Below are 20,031 nucleotides of genomic sequence, written 5' to 3' on the forward strand. Positions count from 1 at the left end.
CTCTAGATAAATGGGTTAAGAAAATGGATGGGTGCTTTTCAAAAGTAACGGTTAAAACAACCAGCTGAAAATTAGAATATAAAATAGTAAAACAGTAAAACTAAACTGAAGACCAAAACCAAAAGCCAGTTTTGGTGAATATGTATAACTATACAATACGGTGTTACGGGTTGAGAAAAACAATGTGAAATTATGAGTGTAAGTATACGCTTACTGTGTAAGAAGCTTAATAGGAAATATTTAGATTGTACGAAACTTTTTTATTTAGGTTATAATGTCGCATCCTAAATCATAGACACCATTACAAATGGAATATCTGGACAGTCAAAGAAAACGTTTTCACAACATATCGTTAAACGTGCACTCACTGTATTTTCATTAATAAGCGCGAGAAATACTGCCCTGATCATATGGTACACGCTGAGATGCGCAAAGTGGTAACTGATGGGCTGTAGGACCCTGCGGCGCTTGATCCCGTTGTCAGGGGCACCTGCTCTATCCGACAAACTGAAATTTCTGAGGCGCCAACCTGAGTAGAGTAACCGAACTCCAGTTTTTCTTGCCGGTAGTCTATTTGACGACAGTGAGGTACATCTCGTCGGGATGCTGTATTTTCTGGAGAGACTGCAAGACTCGTCCCTCGTAGCCAGTTTCCAAAGAACCTGCGGTTTGTATCAGTGTAATGAGGAGGGTAAGGTGGGTCCCCAGAAGAGCGGCCAGGTGCTCGCGGTCCAGCCGGACTTGATGCGAGACAAGCCGATAGAAGCACCTGAAGTATCCCGGAACGGGAATTTGGTACGAAGACATTCGGACACAAACGGAGCGAACGGATTTATTAAAAAGGTGGGGACAAATTTCTAGAAATTCGCAAATGCGATAGCTCCTTTGGATTTATTGAAGTTTTCGATGTTCGAAGAAAAAAATCAGCTGAAAAACAACGCGGTATATGTCACAGTATTTTAAAATATGCTTTTAAGATTTTTTTCCCCACTAAAGTTTTACTAAACCGATGACATATGGCCTACTTTCATGTAGTGAAACAAACTTTTCCAGTTTGCCCACTCCCTTGAAGAAGGGGAGGGGAAGGCGACCGTGGCCGAGACTACAGCCTGCTTGTTAACAGTGACTCACACCTTTTATTGCATTCTTTGCTAAGTAAATACTTCTTATTTTTTCTGTCGCTCAATTGAGACAAAACCAGTGTTGAATAATAAAAAAAAAAAAATCAGACGCACCTGCCATACATTTAATTATAATTAGTCATTAATTTATTATTGCGACTTTTACGTCTTAAGTCTGAATAAAAATAAGAATGTCCACATCAAAAAATCATCACTGGACAAATTTACGAAAGGCTACTAATAGGAAAGTAACTGGTGCATCATTTATTGACTGTATATCTTTCAAATCTCCTTTGGACCTAAGAAAGAGACTTTTGCAGTTCAGAAAATGTTTGGTAGTACCCGCAATTCACTTTAGATTGACAGGATAAAAGTGACGGATGTCCTTTGGTACATCATTTTTAATGTGTTTAGTAATAACAGCCATTGTTGTTGGCAAAACAATTCTAAGTTACTTGTAGGAAAAAGTTTGTTTACTTTTGTCATGTTTGCAGCAAATTTAATTGCTATTTTCTAATAATTTAATTCAACCAAACCTGTGAAGTGCCAGGGCCTGGCCAGTAGGGAATTGCCCAAGAAGGCCCCCACGGGCAGCCACTAATTAGCACACACTATGAGCTCTGCTAAAATAGCAGTCTGATCTCATGGGATGTGTTGTTTCAATTACCGGTGGGGTGCATCTGTCTGCAGTAATATTCATCAAGGGACGCCTCTAAATGCTGCATGGCTTCTTCTTCATGTGAAAGATAATGTCCATATCAATAACCTCTGACTTCACCCCTTATTATCTTCTCCACAATGGCCTGCCAGCATGCTTTTAAATCTGGGTCAGGACTGCTCCATAAGGAGTTCAGAGCTGCTAGAAATAAAATACTACACATAACCCCATCCCTTTTCCAAGTGAAATGACAGTAATGCTCTAATTTGTTCTAGTAGACAAAAAGTCTGGCATTTGTAATAGAGTTTATTTGCCCTTTTCCTGATAAATAGCATGACTTCCAGCACATTGTCCGGGGATGGTTTCTGCAATGTCAATTAATAAGTCAATCAATCTTTATGTAGTGCTACTAACATTATTAAAGATCACAAGGTGTTTTGTTGAGCAAACGAGATGACAATGCCAGCTGGTTTTCATTGATCTAATCTTGAACTTATTCCAGGTAGTTATTAGTTATGTGGGACAGTATGTTAAGAATAAAATGCATTTAAATTATCAAAATTTCATATTCAATATTGATGAAAGGCTAGGTGTTTACTATAACCACTGCTGTAATTAAAGACACAATTTTAAGAGTCTCGTTTTAGCACCGTATAGTGCTCAGTTTTAGAAAAATAGTATGCTGTGACAGGCGTATCTACTTCTTGTAGCATTAAAACAAAATCAACCGGTACTGAGTAAATTAAAACGATGCACCAAAATCAGTGCCTGGTCATCAAATTACTATCCATGCACTAATTTTCTAAACCATGTAATTTTGTTTGTTGTGGTTCTAGACTGTAACGGGCCCTTACATAAACCTATGCCCAGTTGGGGTTTTTGGATTATTTACAGCCTGGAAAACCTTAGAAAACTGAACCTAGCTATTTGTTTGTATCTTAAGCCCCAAAATGAATTAACAATACTTTTGGGGGTGGTTTATGACTTGTAACATGGCCATTTTGGTCATTCTTTCAACCCTGTAACTACTTCATATGAGCCCCTATTATATGTGAGACAAGATGCAGTTGCACCCAGAACACTGTATTTTGTCCTGGTATGGATGGTGTGCAAAGTCCATTGCAGTGTACACTTCTACACATGTATATTTAGGCAGTTCACAGTTGCATGAAAACATGCCCATGGAATGTTGGCATAAACATGATACCCATGTAAACATGGTGAAAACCTAGAGAAGACTGGCTAGCAAGAAAATGGACCAGGTTCCAAGAACTGTGATCTGGTATTTTTTTATATATTACTCTTAAATATAAAAAATCTGTATATTCTGATATATACTATCTTTAATAGATAGTGCCACTAAATTTTTTTTTGTTTTGATTTGGTCCATATTAATTTAATGACATGTTTTAGCCATATATAAAGTAATTCTAAAGTATTAAATAAAATCAAGCAAAATTCAGTACACTATGAACAATATGTAGAAACAGACCGTAACAATATATGTGTCAGTTGCATTGATCTAAATGCAGAGAGAGAGAATGGGAGCTTAATAGACAGACCTAGGTGGAGTGAACAATTGTCAAGAGACTGTAGAGTGGATTGCAAACAAAGTTTACACATGCTTCTAGTATTGCAGAGCAGACACATTTCTAGGGGTGTTTTAGCTAGTGCATGTGTTATAAGGTATGGCGATTGTAAGATTGGTTCTGTTACACAATTCTAACCACATCATTTTGAAAACCTCTATCCATTTTTGTATTTATTGAATTCTCTCAATCCATTTTCAGAGTCTCTGATCCAGTGCTTATCCTGACAGGACTCAAGGGAAGGCAGAAAGCTCAAAGCAACAGTTCATCATTGCATAGCACTTTTGTGCATGCCCACACATTAGTGCAATTAGTGCTGGGCCTATTTAGAGTTGTATTTCTATCTACTTTATAAACCTGTTTAGTAGTGAATAAGGGAGATGTGGACATGAGCCTCTAGAATGTAATTAATTTATTGTAATGTTATTCATAAAAACGATATCATAACCCCACATTTATGATGTAGAAGTAAGTTTGCTCCCTGATGGTTTGGGGCCTATGTTGGAAAGAATCGTTATCTGCTGTTCAGATGTAAGAAGCAATGTTGATCTACTGTCAAGCTAGTAGCTTACTACTGGTGAGACTTGGTGAAAAAAACAATTAATTGCAAGGTTCCAGAAAATCCAGTTGTCTTTAGTTTTGCTACAGAGATAATTCATTCATTGATCTTATAAGATGGGCATGGAGCAAACCAGTCATTGATGGACACCTTCGTGTTCAGCCTGGACATCATTGGTACAGACTTAGAACATGAGGTTTACTGGCAATTTGGGGGACCCAGAATAAAAGGAGGAGAAATGTCAAGAATGCTACACTCTGAAAAAGGAAAATGAAAAACAGAGAAAGAGAATAGCAGGTAAATGCTATTTTTGTTTTGGAAAAAAGCCTACTTACATAAAAAGTAAACAATATAATTATTATTAGGAATATTATAAATAGCAGAAACATACTTTGAAAGGCTATAAAGACTCTGTGCTGAATAAACAGCCACACTTTTGAAAAGGAGCATTATTAAGCATAAAAACACTATGGGCAAGACCAGTCTTAATTTATGAAAGTTTAACTCATATAACCACTTTTGCAGCAAGGTCCTTTAAAAAACGAAACAATACTATGGATTAACATGATGTAAGAAAAGATGGAACACAACAAAATAACATGTTGGGGCAACATCTTAAAAATCAAAACTTGCACCAGTTGAGCATAATTAATGCTATATGGCAGCAGTTGTTTTTAGGCTTTATACATGTGCAATGGTATTTATTGTAAAAGATGCTATATAAAGATTGTTTAGACAGTTACTGTAGGTGTAGGTTCATTTTTTATTTCTGGTTAAATGGCTGTTAATCATTAAATTTAAATAAAAAAAATTAAATAAAAAAATTCTTAATCATTACAGATATGTCAACGAACTGAGACATTTTTTGAACAGCCCAGGCTACTGGTGTAAATATATATATATATTTTCCTAACTGTATGACACACTGCAATGTTAAAATACTGCAAAAAAGAAATCTCTGATTATGTGCTGTAGTAATATGTGGGCCATTTTGGGAAACATTAAGTTAGGATTGATGAAGTCTAGAGACAAGGGTATGAAAAAAGCTGTGAAATGAGAGCAGGCCATTCAGCCCATCACAGCTCACCAGTTTTCCAGCCGAGCGGCTACATTGAGGAATCGTACCACTAGCATCATAATTCCAGCTTTTGTTTTCTTTGGTTGTTATGCTAACTAAAGCATCAGTTCCTTTCCTTTTGTCACTTCACAGTGACTGGAATGATTGATTGCTAGTTTTAACACAAGTAAGTAAAAGTTTAAGAATCTGAAGAGCATGTAAGGGCCAAAGCAGATCAATGGTCACAGAGAACTAAGACTACCGATGTAGCTCTAGGGACAAGGGAATAAATACTGTGATATAACAAATGAATGTACTGGAAATGTAACTTCCTTAGCCTCTCCTTATATCTTATTTCATTTAATTATGTAAAGGTTCAGTGATTAGCCATAATTTCTAAGAAGTTTTCCTTTGGAGCACAGCTACAAAGCAGACACAACCAATAAATGTTGTAAGGCAGATTATGGAAGAAAAGTTGCACAGGTTGGCTGATTTAATTAGGAATTTACTGGAATATTGAAGGCGGCTGGCATAATGAGAAAAAAAAAATCTATATAGACACTGGGAGAATATGCAACTCAGACAGTAAATTGAAGCCACTATGCTACCTTACTTTTTCATACAACTTTTCTTCCATAATCTGCCTTACACATGCATTTTTTTTCACTCTGCTTGTATAAACCGCCATATTACCCCTACTTTAAAGTATCTCTAACAATAATCCTTGTATGAGCATTATTACATTAGCAGGATTGTGTGCTGTGTGTAGTTTACACCTTGCATGTTGCTTTGTTTTAAAATTGGAATTTAAATTGGTATTTGACTTCATCTGCAGTGCCTTCATAATAGTCATGATTTTGAATTAATTATGGCATTGTTCAGTAGGGAACATCTTCCTCAGTCCTGGTCAGAAATCTGTGTAATTCTATTCTTGGGGCTCCTGATCAGGACATTGTGCAACACAAGATGGCTGATTTTGGATGGCCTAACCAAAGCAATGCTTTATAGGTGATAAAGGGACAATGAAGACTCTGACAGTGCAATATGAGATTTAAAGAGAGGGAAGGTGACTAAGAAAAAATCTGTACTATTTCAGTAACATTTTCCCAAAGTTCTTCAAGTGTGTCCTTGTTTGACATGTTTTCAGATCTATGAAGTTACTATATTAGAAGCATCTTAATTTTTCTTCCTTTAGAATCCCCACTAGTAGAATAACTTAAATCTTAGTGTTGTATTAAGGTAGTATATGTCTCAATAATATTTCTGAGTTTGCTTTCACAAATGATTTGAATTTTTAACAATGAAGACAATTTTTTAAGCAATTTTTCTTTCAAATGTATTCTGAAATGTTATAGGGTCTAAGACGAAACTTAATGTACAAACATCTTCATATTTTAATATGTACTAAATGCATCTTATTTACATAGACATAATTAAGTGTATTATATTCAGGCCATGCTTGACCAACTTTGAGCTTTCAGAAGAGATATTTCTTTAAATTTTAAGTTGATTATGGAATAGTTTGACACAATAGTGACCCTTTTCCTCTCCATATAATGTGGATATTAGTTGCTAAGTCTGTTGCATCTTGCACCATACTGAGCAATTTGCTGTGTGCGTCCTGCTTCATGCACATCCTCCTCCGCTGGTAAAGGCAGCAAATAAATAAAAAGCAGTCCACTTTGTTCAGATTCAGTGTTTCCATTATTAGCTTGGTTTTAATGCCTCAGATGACTCATTCCTCTCATTTCAAGTTTTTTTTTTTTTTTATTAAAAAAAAAAAGGTCAGGTGGTTTCAGCTCTGCACAAGGGCAAAATCTTGAAAGTCTTATTTATAGCACTTCAACCAAAATGTCTCTTCAGATGATGAAATTCAATTTTCCTGCTTCAAATGGATTACTTTTAGATGGCAGACCACATTCCCAAAATGATGAAATGTGTGGACCACTCGGCTGGAAAGGTTGGAGTATTCTAAGTGTAACACACAAAAATAAGGCTCCTAATAAAAACAAACTTTTTGATTGTGAAATTTGATTAATCCATACCATATTTATCCAGTTCAAGCTTACCTCAAGAGCCAACCTCAGCAGCATCTAGGTCCAGGCAGACACAGCAGGAAACTTCAAATTCCATAGAGGCAATGCTTGGGCCAGAATTTGAAACTAGGATTCTGGACATATTCTGCAGCAGTAATTGCTAAGGTGATCAATGCAATTGAGCAAGTCTAGAATAAGACTTTTGAATCTTTTTTTTATTTTTTTTTTAATTTATTAAAAACATATAACATTCCATACAATCAAGTCAAAACTTAACAAAACTAAATTCAAATCGACCCCCCCCCCCATATGAAAGAGAGGAAGACCAACAGCCAGATTAAAACAATTGAGAGTAGTAAAGAGAGAAAGGAGTCTTTCCCCCAATATAAATACTTCTTCTAAAATATTATTGATTAGGTCATGCTAGGACCAGAATAAGACTATTTATAGGTATACTTCAGCAGAGGCTTGAACAACAAGAATGAGAAAGTCTTGTCCATGATTATGGCTGCTGTAGTTAGAAAATGAGATCTCTGTGACTTGAAAATAATGATGAATTTTGGGGTAAACTTATCAGAAGATAGAAGCTATGTTTTATTTTTTATAAATGTGAATCAGATATTTTTGACTTTGGTACATCTTATGGCTATCTTCTTGCTTGCTTTGTTTTGCAGAGAGACTCTCGAAAGTACATTGTGAAAAACCAGTTCCTTTACTATTTGTTCCGGTTTGCTGCAGCCCTGGGTCAGGAAGTTTTTTACATTACCTTTTTGCCTAACACTTTCTGGAACTTTGACCCCTATGTCTCCCGGAGGCTGGTCAGCATGTGGGCGGTAAGATTTTTTTATTAAAATGATTGTTGTGAACACAGTATTTATGGGGTATGGTTACATTTCTCTCAAACAGGACTGCTGATACTGCTGGTGTCCATGATAATCATCTTATTTTTCTTTTTTTTCTTTTTTGTCTTTTTGCTGGTCTGCCAGCCATCAAAAAATTCTTGTATTTAATGAAGCTTGCATAACCAGATAGCTTGTTACTATTTTCATACTGTTAGGTTAAAAATACAAAATTGTGTACTTTTTGAAAAAATGCAGGATATATACACAGCTGAGAATGGGTTATTATTAATGCGCTTACATTTCTTTGTTTGGAAGCACCCCTTGGTAAGCTGCCTAGTCATTTGCACCTTTGTCTGTCTGTCTTTTTTTTTTTTTTTTTTTTGCACTGTAATAATTAAGGCTGCATTGTGTGGTGTGCAATAGACATCCTTAAGTCTAGTGCAGTTTTATATGGGATCCCTTAACTTGGCCTCATCTTGTGCTTTCATGGAAGGAACACCAGAACTGTTTTGTGTTAGTTTTTCACTTTTTCAAGGCATGTTGACAGAGAATATGTCAGTAAGAGCCCAGGTGGGTATAACATGAACAGTGGATGAGGGTTTTCACAGAAGATAGAGCGGCAGACGGCTGGGGATCTTGCCCAGCCGGGATGCCTGGAAAGACCGGGAGAGGGACAATACCTCCCTTGGACCATGAGAGGGCAGCCACCCTGGTCTGCATTGGGGCCATGGGATCAGAGCTTTAAAGCTCTGTCAAGTTGCAGCCCGGAGGATTGTGGAGCCCTGGATTGCCTTACTTCCGCCACACTCAGAAGTGCTGCCAGAAGAAATTCCAAGCACACCTGGAGTGCTTCCAGGTGCTCATGTGGCACTTCCGCCACACCAGGAAGTGCTGCAGGAAGATCATCGTGAAGTACCTGGAGCACATCCGGGGCATTATAAAATGGGCTGCCTCACTCCATTAGTGGAGCTAGAGTCGGGTGGCAGAGGACAGAGCTTGCGGGAGAGGAGTGGAGGTGGCAGAAGTGAAGAAAAGGAAAGAAAGAGACAAGGACTGAGTTTATTGGGGTTTGTGCACTGTGTGTTGTACAGAGAAAAATAAATAGCGTGTGTTTGAACTTCTGTATCTCTCAGGGTCTGTCTGTGTCCGGGCTTCTTCTACACTGCACAAAAGGATATAAGGAATCGCTACTCCATTTCAGTTTTGTTTGGAAAGCTCTGAAATCTCCAAAAAAAAATACACAAAAAGTGTTTCCATCATTTGTGAGTAATGTGTCTAAGTTGTTAAATTTTTCTTAATGTTAACTACTCCTTTGGAATATTAATCACTAAATGTTCATACTTCCTAATATATCATTTCCTGTGAGTTGTATTGATCCATCCATTTTCTAACTCATTTTTCTAGCTTAGGGTCACTGGTGGCTCTTGGCAACCTTAGATGCAACGCAGAAACCAACCCTGATTAGTGTGTCTCAAACTACTAACATGATCAAAAACAGGAAAAAAAAGTCAAAGCTATTAAAATATTTAGAGTTCTATTTATTGGGTGGGGTAACAGTTAATGGGATATGTGAAATGTGTGCCTGAATGAATGATATATGTGTGTGTGTGAGAAAGAGTGAGTGGCTGTACTTGATTTTTTTTTAATTTGCAGTTAATGTAATGTATGTTTGAGATCTTTGAATGTACTTTGGTATTAGCCTTTCAGGAGGAGGTGGCACTTGTGTTTTCCAAATGTGGGTCAGATGCTTCAAAATTACTTGGGGCAATTCTAAGCTTGACACGCAGAGACAAAAAACTACCTATAAAGAGGCCTCAGACTGAGAAATTGTTTTCTTTGTGAGTGTCTAAGAAACCTTGTGACTTCTCAAAAATGAAATCTCAGTGTTTAAATAATACAGTTCTTAAATAGCACACACTATCTTGCTTCCTAAACTCTATTCCTTATTTTTCACATTGGTCCAGCTGACTCCTGTATGTTGTATTTCAATGTGATGCAAAGAAAAAACAAAATACAATATGGGGTATTTTTTATTAATTAATTTTTGAAAATTTTTCTCTTATGGAGTAAGTATGAATTTGACCCTGTCCCAGCAACATTGTGTGTAAGGTTTGAATTGATCTAAATGCAATGATAATCCATTACAGGGTTCACACTCCGTTATACTAAGCCAGTTTATAGATTTCCTTTATATTGTACTTAGAGTAACCATGTTGCAACTGTGTGGTAACAAAGCATAACTGTGTCACTTGGCAGAAAAGAAGTAATTTTTGTTTGAACTGTAAGCCTGTTTAGATTGATTATAATCAGTGAGAACTGTGATGGGAAGGTCATTGTATGTTTTGTAGTAGAGAAAGTTGTTTGCATTGCAGTCCTAATGTAGGTTTTCATTTATTATTCCCTTTTTGGCAAAAGGTTAAGTTGAAGTCTTATCCAGTAGGCCAACATTTACCAATCTGTTATTTAATCCTAATTGCATTTTTAAGTAGTAAAATTAATTTGAAGCATCAAAACAGTCTCTACAGCCTGACTGGGTATACTCTGCTGCAATTCATAACACACCTATTGGCACATCATCTAACCTTAGCTTTGTGTGATTCCTTATTAGACCCCTTGTAGCAGGGTTTGCATCAATGTTTTGAATTCAAAATATGTACATATTTAATTTCAGGTATAAAGTTCTAAATCTACATAAATGTATGCTCCCATCTTAAGTTATGGGCAGAAATAGACAATAAATTTTCACTCACACATTCATCAAGTCTTAGTACTTGAATTAAATGAACAAAACTTGTTAACTTGAATCATTATTTGACAATTGAAAAAGTTTTTCATTATAGACAGTATTATTTATTATAATCATGTTACGTAGCAGTTATTATTACCATATTTACATTTAAAAAAAATGTTTGTTTACAGAGCTTTACAGATTTATATTTCATGTGAAAGCAAACTTTGCCTAAACGACAAGAAAAATTAAGGTGCCACCCAGGATTCTTATGATGAATGTGAAAAACAATTTTTGCCCTATTTTTCATCTCAAAAAGTAGTAATCCCTATTTCCACAACAGGCAGAAAGAGATGTATAATGAAAAATGTTATTACACTTCCATCTGTTTGTTTTTTTTAAAACATCAGTTTTTGCATGTAGGGAATCCAAAGTCCAACACCAAGTGAAGTATAAATCGGGTGTCCCTGTCAGCTGAAGAAGAGAATGTGTCATGCTAGTTAGTTTCTGTGGTTGAAGAAGTCCAGGAGTAATGAGACCATTATCCATTTGAAAGTCTGCTTAGGCCTACTGTTTAGTTTTAAATGGAAGCTATCCAACCAAAGGTTTGAACATACTGTTTGTGATGGTTAGTTATGAAGACAACATGTCTGTCTGGTCACAGGATTTTTCAGAGAATCATGACCCTGTGATAGGACTTATTTGAAATTTTCAGTTCAAATTTGAAAATTCAAACTCATTTTTTTGAACACACGGAAAAATTAAAGTGGTATGGCCATAATTTGAATAGTGCTTAATGTGACTGTGCTTGTAAATTGAGTTGCACATCAAATGTTTTTCTTCCCATTAACATATTTCGGAACTCGAATGAACTCAAAATTCTTCACTTAAACATGGAAAGCATATTTTTGTAGTCCGTGTGATCAAGGGATGCTATTTTTGTGTTCAATTTCCTGAAGCCATGCTAATTTGATCAGTTGCCTTTCCTCGTCTTAACCTATTAACAGTTTTGTGTTTATTTGTATGTTGTGCTCTATCAAAAGAGAATAGTGTGTTCAATGTGACATTAAATAGATGTTGGAAGCAACACAATTTGTTATGCAACAGTCTGCATAGAAAAGATAAGAAATATTAAGACATAATTAAACAAAACATTTAAAAATCCAGATTATTGCCTTCAGTGTGTCAGGGAAATATCACAAGGAACAGTAATATAATATTCCTACTGTCTAAATTCTTCAAACTGTACAGTATGCTGTTAATAAAGGGGAGGATTGATATCATGTGATATTTTGATTCATGCTGTGATCTTAACTGCATTATATAGTATAATGATTTGTGATAATATCTTTAAAAGACACTATAATTTTTTTATGATTTAACTATTTTTGTGTGGATAGAATTTAATCTGGGGAAAATAGCTCCTTATGATTGCTTTCCTTCAATTGAAATGGTCTAAGTAAGATGTGTTTTATTTGCTATTCAGTTATATTCTTACTGTTCATAATTAATGTTCCCAGAAGGAGTTGCTATTTTTTTTTTTTTTTTGCAAATCAACTCATGCATTGTTAGTCTTGCATAACTGAAAGGAAAACTGTGCATTGCACTGGAGAGTCTGTTGCACTACAAAAACATAAAATTAATTATTTGGAACTTGTTACAATATATTAACAGTGATATATACATTGTATGTGTATGTATTTATGTATATATATATATATATATATATATATATATATATATATATATATATATATATATATATAATATAAAAAATTGCTCTGACAAACTAATTATTGACATATTTTGACAGTTGATTGTGTTTACAAGTCCAACACACATTGAAGTCCATTTTATGTAGAAATGAGCCACTATGATGTGTGTCAAATTACATATTTCCCTGACTTGGGAAACCTAGGAGCAATGCCAAATTGGCAAGAGATTACTCCAGTGATGAGAGAGAGAGAGGTGAAATAAAGGTCATTTTAACGTGAATCCTGTGAGTAGTATTTACATCTAGCAAGGTTTCCTGCAGGGAAACTTGCATCGTTAGACAATGCTGCTTGTTGAAGGCTACCTCAATCATAATGTTGAGTCTAAAGCATCACCTTCTCTGTCTCATGGTTTACATCTTCTGCTCTGAGAATAAGTGTTGATGTAATCAACTATACTGTTGTGTTGTAATTTGTTATATTCTGACCAACTGGTACAACATTTACAGGTTCTCCCTAGCAAATGTTTTCCCTTGATATATTTAGTTTGCTTAGTGTAAAATTTATTTCCTCTTCTGACAATGTGCTGCTTTACAATATTTCAGTATCATTGGACAGAATTTTCTGAAGCAGCTAATAATGGGTAGTTAAAAAGAAAGGAGGAAAAAAATGGATATATACTGTATATTAAACACTTAAAGTAGTTTTGTTTATTTTAGATTTTTGACTGTTTTGCTGTGCCAAGAACATTGTGTAACTCTTCATAAAGAAGAGAGTTTTACTTGTTATTACACAGCATGCAAGCAGCAAGATAAGTAAACCTACAGGGAGTATGTCATTGTTGATAGCTCTGTTGTGTTGCCTGTGCAGATTTCCTTGTTTCCATGGTAACTTGCATTACCCACTATTACAGTACTTTTGGTAGTCTGTTAGGTACTGTATTGTTTTTAAAATACCTTTTGTATTTTTGTTGCCCACTCTGTCATCTTGGAGCATTTCAGCCACCAAAGCACTCTAACTTATCACTTTGAAATTTGCCTGTTAGGGTCATTGGTGGGATCTTAAATTTACCAATAAATAATTTATTTTCTCTCTTTTGCTTTATTTGTTAAAGGCAATTAGTCTAGTAATTCAGAATGGTGTGTGTGTTTTCTTTTTCTTTTCCTTTAATTCTGATTTCAGTTTGTGTGATGCAGAGTGATGAGTATGGTTTATTGGAGTCATGATCTTTTATTTTTTTGACTATCAAAAGCAGGGATTCAGCCTTGCCAGATTTAGAAATGTTAGATTTACACTTTGCTGTTTCTGTACTCATTTACAGATGGGTTTTAATTTTTACTTTCCACATCAGTTGAAGACATCTTTAAAGTATAATAAATTACTATTTTCTGGATATTTGTTTAGATTATAATGCATAATTTAGTATTTTTCTTGAGGATTCAAAAACTCCAAAAGCAAACCGCATTATCTTCTCAGATATCATGCTTTACACATGTTACTGTTGTTTAGTAGAGCTGATTAAGCAAATTGCCTATGGTGTGCCTGTGATCACAATGTGATCTGTGAGGCTAAGTTTGCAATTAGTGGCAGTGGGTGAAAATTGGTGAACTTGATCTCTGTTATGCTTTCTTAAATTTTTAATATCTTAAGTTGGGCAAACCCAGTCTCAGTTTACAGTAGGGGTGGTAATAATTAAAACAGTTTTTTATGTTCAATATATATTCAATATAAACTTAAACTCCAGTAGATTTTTATGCTACTTTCAGTGAATCACAGCCTTCAACAATAAGAGCAGTTTGTATAGTCCTACTCATAGACATCTCTCCATTAATCAAAAAGCATGTGACAACATGACAAAGATGGTGACTTAGCAATGAACTATGTTAATAATCACTATATAAAAAAAACTCAAAACAAAAAATCAGTGTTTATTAAAGCATCTATACTTGATATTATGCTTGCCTGAGGCATATCTGGTCTTAGTTTGCACTTGCACTTTCTGTAAGACAGTGCAGGCAGCCTGAAATGAATACAGCTGCTTACCACTTGCATCACTGAGATTAATTTTTAAAAAATCAACAGACGCTTTTGACATAAAGCATGCGCTTGTTGGCGACATCCATAAAACAGTTGCTCAAAAAGCTACTGTCTGCCTGGACATCACGAGTTTTTTTTGTTTATAAATGTCTTATGTATCTTGCAAGTCAAGGAGTCCAACAGCATGAATCTGTCACATTGTGTTTTATTTATTTATTTTTTTTTAAATAGTGACTTTTGGTTGTAGATGTGAAATAAACATCATGCCCTGAGTTCATAGTAGGTACTGTTGCTCATGTCAGCTAGCACTTTTATTATGGAGATTTATATACTTATGACTGAATAAAACTGACAATTCCCTGTACCTTGTTATGTTACTTTCAGTGAATACAAGCCTTCACCAACTGTTCTCCAGGCAATGTAAAAGTGAATGGCATACCAGTGCAGTGGTTAGTGCTGCCGTCCCACATCTCTAGAGTCTGGGGTTGGATCCTGGCTTGGCCACTGTGTGTGTAGAAGTTGAACATTCTCCCCTTGACTGGGTGGGGTTTTATCCAGGCGCTGCACTTTTTATTCCAAAGCTCAATGTTTTAGGTTAATTTGCAATTCATGGTGCTAATGTGCTCTGTGATGGATTGGTTCCCAGTTCAGTAGTGCTGCTAATATAGCCGAGATATGCTGCAAACACCTACTACCCAGGACTTCACAAAGTGCGTTTAAAAAGTGGATGACATGTAAAAACTTTTACGTTTAGCAGATCTTGGTCATTCTTTGAGACTTGCCAATCTGCCTTGTATGACTTTGCACTCATGTGCACCTTGTGTAGTAATGCCTTACTTGACTGCTCTGTTGCAGGTCACCAGCATCCATATTCCTCGATTCTTATGTTTTCTTAGCTTTTTGATCTTCATTTTTTAGTATTTCTTTTTTGGTATCTTATTTTGTCTCTGTATGTGTGTCTGTCCATCAGATGACCACCAATTGATGCTGATTGTTCTTGGAAAGATTGTAAGTATTGATGGCTGGCAGTGATTCAGTTGGTCTGGGAATATACAAAGGTTTTATCAACTTGTGCTGTATTTTATGTTTTTTTTTAAATATATTGCATTATTGTTTGCCCTGAAGCATATCATCAGTGACTTTATAATCTACACAGTAAGTAATTCTGGATTAAGTTTTGGTCATGTCCAGTCTATTGGTAAATTTTGCTTGCTTTGTCTTTATTGGTAATTATACTAGATGGGTCTTATTTGACTCTGTCAGTGGTGGGTTAGTGTTCAATATAAATTACTTTATGGGTGATGATCGCACTCTTTATTTGCCTTACTGTTGTAGTATTCACTGAGAGTGCCTGTGTATGTTTTTCTGATTAAAGCTAGAGAGCTGATCAAGACCCCCTCTGTAGCCATAGTAAAAATACGTGCCTGTTTGATGCTTTGCGGTTCTTGCTTATAGATTGTTGTGTGGTGTCAAGTATGTGATCAGAATCACTAAGACACATAGCCATTATGCTAGAACAGTGATGGTGAACATATGACATGCGTGTCAAAGGTGACACACTGTGACACATCGGCGTTCACCAAGACCTGAGTTACCAAAGAAACTGAACGAACAAAAAATATTAGTAATATGAGACCCTGCCCACCCAGAGCTTAAAATTAATTCTTACCATCCATATTAGCACATCATCTTTCATCATGGCAACTGCGCAGTTCATTTGACTTCTAACTGCTGCAGAAGTTTGTTTTCATGGTGCAAGTGCGAGATCTGAAACTACAGTCTCCAAAATGAGCACACTCATCAGCGTTTGAGGGAAATCAGTTTTTACGTTCGTTGCTCATATGAAATGCATTGAATTATTTTGTGGCAGGAGCCAATTCAATAACTAGGGAACCGCACAATTAAAAAAATTATTGGATAACCCTTATCTCCTATGTATCCCGTATGTACTACGTTCGTGATGTTTTCAGGTACATACGGGATATGAATGAGATAAAGGTTATCCCATAATGTTTTTTTAATTGTGCATTTCAGAGCTTCTGTAAACACTGCCACAGAGGTAAGGAAGTTATTAACCTCAGACTATTTCAGTATACTGTCTCAATAAGAGTCTTCAAAGTCAACTACGGACATTGTTTTCTCTCCGTAGTTACATTTCTGTAAAGGGCTAGTAGTCTTCATTTCTAAGCGTGTTCATTTCTCTCAACTGTCCCTCTTAACCCCTCCTAAAACTGTCTTATTTACGGCATTATACTTTAGCAACACCTTATTCTCAGTACTAAACAACATTAAAATGGACAAAAGAAACTGACAGATGAAGTTAGTGCTTCTTGCTTGGGCTTGAACTGCACAAAGTACCTACCATCAGTTTCAGATTTGTCTTTTAAAATTCAGATTTTAAAAAGATTCGCCATTACTGCGCTAGAACATTAGAACAATGTAGAGGAGAACAGGCAATTCATCCCAACAAAGCTTCCCAGACCTATCCACTTAATTCGTCTAAAATAAGTCTACTTTTGAAAGTCCCCAAAGTCCTACTTTCTATCACACTACTTGGTAACTTTTCCCATGTGTCTAAGGTTCTCTGTGTAAAGAAAAACTCATTAATGTGTTTACGAAATTTACCCTTAACAAGTATCCAACTGTGTCCCCGTGTTCTTGTTGAACTCATTTTAAAATAGTCTCAATCCACTGTACTAATTCTCTTCATAATTTTAAACATTTTAATCATGTCCCCTCTTAATCTTATTTTGCTTAAACTGAAAAGACTCCGCTCTTTAATCTTTTCTTAATAATTCATCCCCTGTAGCCCTGAAATCGTCCTATTCTATTTTTTTCTGGACTTTTTCCAGTGCTGCTATATCATTTTTGTATCCTGGAGACTAAACTGTACATAGTTCTCCAGATGAGGCCTCACCAGTGTGTTATAAAGCTTCAGCACAATCTTCTTAGACCTGTACTCTACAAATCGTGCTATATTACCTAACATTATGATAATCCTCTTAATGGCTCCTGAACACTGTCTGGCAGTTGATAGTGTTGAGTTCATTACAGTTCCTAAATCCTTCTCATTAGGTGTACCTTCAATTTTTACACACCCCATTATGTATTCAGACCTAAGATTTTTAATTACTACATGTCATACTTTACATTTACTTGCATTAAATTTCTTCTGCTATGAATCTGCCCAAGCTGGTATGCTGTCCAAGTTCCTTAGTATAGATTCGAGATTATCTGCTATCACTTTGAACTCCTACTTTTTTTACTTTGATGCCCAACCTCTCATGTTGGTACATTTATGAACTGTTTTTTGAAACTCAAATACAGTAATATCATATGTTCCACTTTGATCTGATTCTTTTGTTGCTTCCTCAGAGTTCCAGCAAGTTGGTAAAACATGATCTCCCTCTTCTCACTCCATGCTGACTGTTCAATAAACCTCCTGTTCTTGCCATGTGCTGCTTAGTCTTTCCCTTAATTCCTTCCATTAATTTACCTGTGATGCACATTAAGCTTACTGGCCAAAAGTTACTTGAATCTGCTTGGTCACCCCTTTTTATATAACGGGATAATATTTGCCATTTTCCAGTCCTTCAAAATTTCCTCAGTGCACAGTGACTTCCTAAAAATATACATCAGGGGTTTATATATGTACATGTTAACTTCCTTAACATCTCGAGGATCAATATTTACCTGGTCCTGGTGATTTGTTTGATTTCAGCATATTTAATCTAAGCAGTACTTCTCCCTGTACAATTTCCAAATCACTCAGAACCTTCTTAGTAGTCCCTTTTTATTGCTGTGAGGTTATCTGCATCTTCACTTGTAAAGACCTCAGAAAAACGCAAGTTTAGAGCATCTGCTATTTTTTTTAATTACCCTTTATTATTCCTGATGCACATAAATTCCTCTTTGACTGTTCTTTTAGTACTAAAATGCTGAAGTAATCTCTTTGAGTCCTCTTTCACCTTATCTGCTATATTCTTATCTAACTGCCTTTTAGCCTCCCTAATATTCTTCTTAATATCTGGCCTCATGTTCTCATATGCCCTATGTTTCACACTAAAATTATTAATCTTCTACACCTTTATACAGTTGTTTTTTTCCTTTTGCAGCTGCTTTTTCAACTCTTTATTAACCCACTGCAGATTTTTTTTTTTTTTTTTTTTTTAAGTTTCCTACAAGGTCCAAATTTTGGGATGTACCTGTCCTACATTACATGTAAAATGTATTTAAACATATTCTATTGCTCCTCAACTCCACAACTAAAAGTTTATCTTTCTTAGACTTTGCTGCATTTGCTCAAAATTTGCCCTATCAAAGTTGAACAGTTTTAGTTTTTGCATCTGAACACTTCCAAAACACTGAGAACTGTATTATATTATGGTCACTTGACCTATTGGTTTAATCACCACTACACCCTCAATTATATCATGATTATTACAAAAATATTAAATCTAGACTGGCTTCCCACCACATTGTGCTTTAACATACTGTGTTAAAAAATAGTCACCAATTTCAAAAAACACTAGGGTTATTGTGGGCTATGATGCACTGCACTGTCCAGCAAGAATGGCTCCTGGGTGTTTTCAAATTATTGCATAGTTGTTGTTGGCATAGATAACAGTAATTCATTAAGGGTTATAATTAAAGGTTATATACCATTAGAAGTGCAAAGGCATCTTTAATATAGATGCCATAAGCATTTGACTTTTACAGTATATTTGCATTTTAGCTCCATTTAAGCATCCATCTACCCTCAGACATCATTTTTATGATGTTTATATGGGCAAAAGAATGATTTTTGACTTGAGCACCCACATACAATGTGAACATATTTACATTTCTCAGTGTGTCTGCTTTGATATCTATAAAAATCAGTCTGCATTTCATGTTCTAGTTCTTTATGTTCCTGAATCAATAAAGACTATGACATTATCTGACTTGCATGCTCCTTTGCTGAATCAATATACACTTCCACTTCAAGCTTTGATGTCGTTCTCTGGTGGAATGACGCACCTTGTACACAATGTTTCATTTTGCAGAGTATTCAGGATTCTTTATTTTTAATTTAATTACTGTATGTGTTTTAAAAATAAATCCAAAAGGCAAATGAAGTGTTGGGGTCTTTCCTGGGGTTATTTAACGTCCTGGCTGTCCAGAGGACAAAAGAAAGAAAAAATTATTAAATAGTCACATATCATTGGTTACAAAACAATTAAGGCCTGGACCATCCCCTCTGCAAGTTGTTTCAAAATTGAATGCCAACCTCTGGTGAGGCGTCATTTTATATAGGTTTGGAAACTGGAAAGGGTGGAGTCAGGAACATTGGGGCAAAAGTGACTTCATGTGACTTCTCCTTCATTCTAACTAAGGAAACAGATGTGATTAGTGGCTGTTTAACAGTCTATATCTCTCTCTGTAACCACCAAGGATTCAATGTCCTATACCTGATCTTTCATAGATATTCTGCTTTTGTCTTGTCTGTGCGGGCTTCCTCTGGAAACTCCAGTTTTTCTTCCACATTTACAAAGAGGTGCAGGATTTGTTGATTGGCAATTCAAAATAGTCTCGGATAAGTGTGTTTCAGTGGGCACTTTCGAATGTCATTTACAGCTTATTGCTCACTATGGCCCCAAAAGATCCTCCATCCCCATACCTGGACTGGATTAAGCATGTTATGTTTTTACTT

General features: G+C 35.7%; 1 protein-coding gene across 2 annotated transcripts in view; it reads left to right on the forward strand.

Annotated features, from left to right (window-relative positions):
- The first annotated feature begins 492 nt into the window (after nt 1-492).
- The window catches only part of sgpp2 (sphingosine-1-phosphate phosphatase 2), a 48,680-nt gene continuing 29,141 nt past the window's right edge, over nt 493-20,031 (forward strand). Inside the window, exons 1-2 of one of the 2 annotated variants that reach the window (XM_028794405.2) lie at nt 493-843; nt 7,695-7,853. In XM_028794405.2, coding sequence (XP_028650238.1) covers nt 604-843; nt 7,695-7,853 — 399 coding nt within the window. In that variant the 5' untranslated portion in view covers nt 493-603. The remainder of the gene's footprint in view (nt 844-7,694; nt 7,854-20,031) is intronic. The other variant, XM_028794406.2, reaches the window with a different exon arrangement.

This window comes from Erpetoichthys calabaricus, chromosome 2, assembly GCF_900747795.2.
Source record: "Erpetoichthys calabaricus chromosome 2, fErpCal1.3, whole genome shotgun sequence".
Lineage (NCBI taxonomy): Eukaryota > Metazoa > Chordata > Cladistia > Polypteriformes > Polypteridae > Erpetoichthys > Erpetoichthys calabaricus.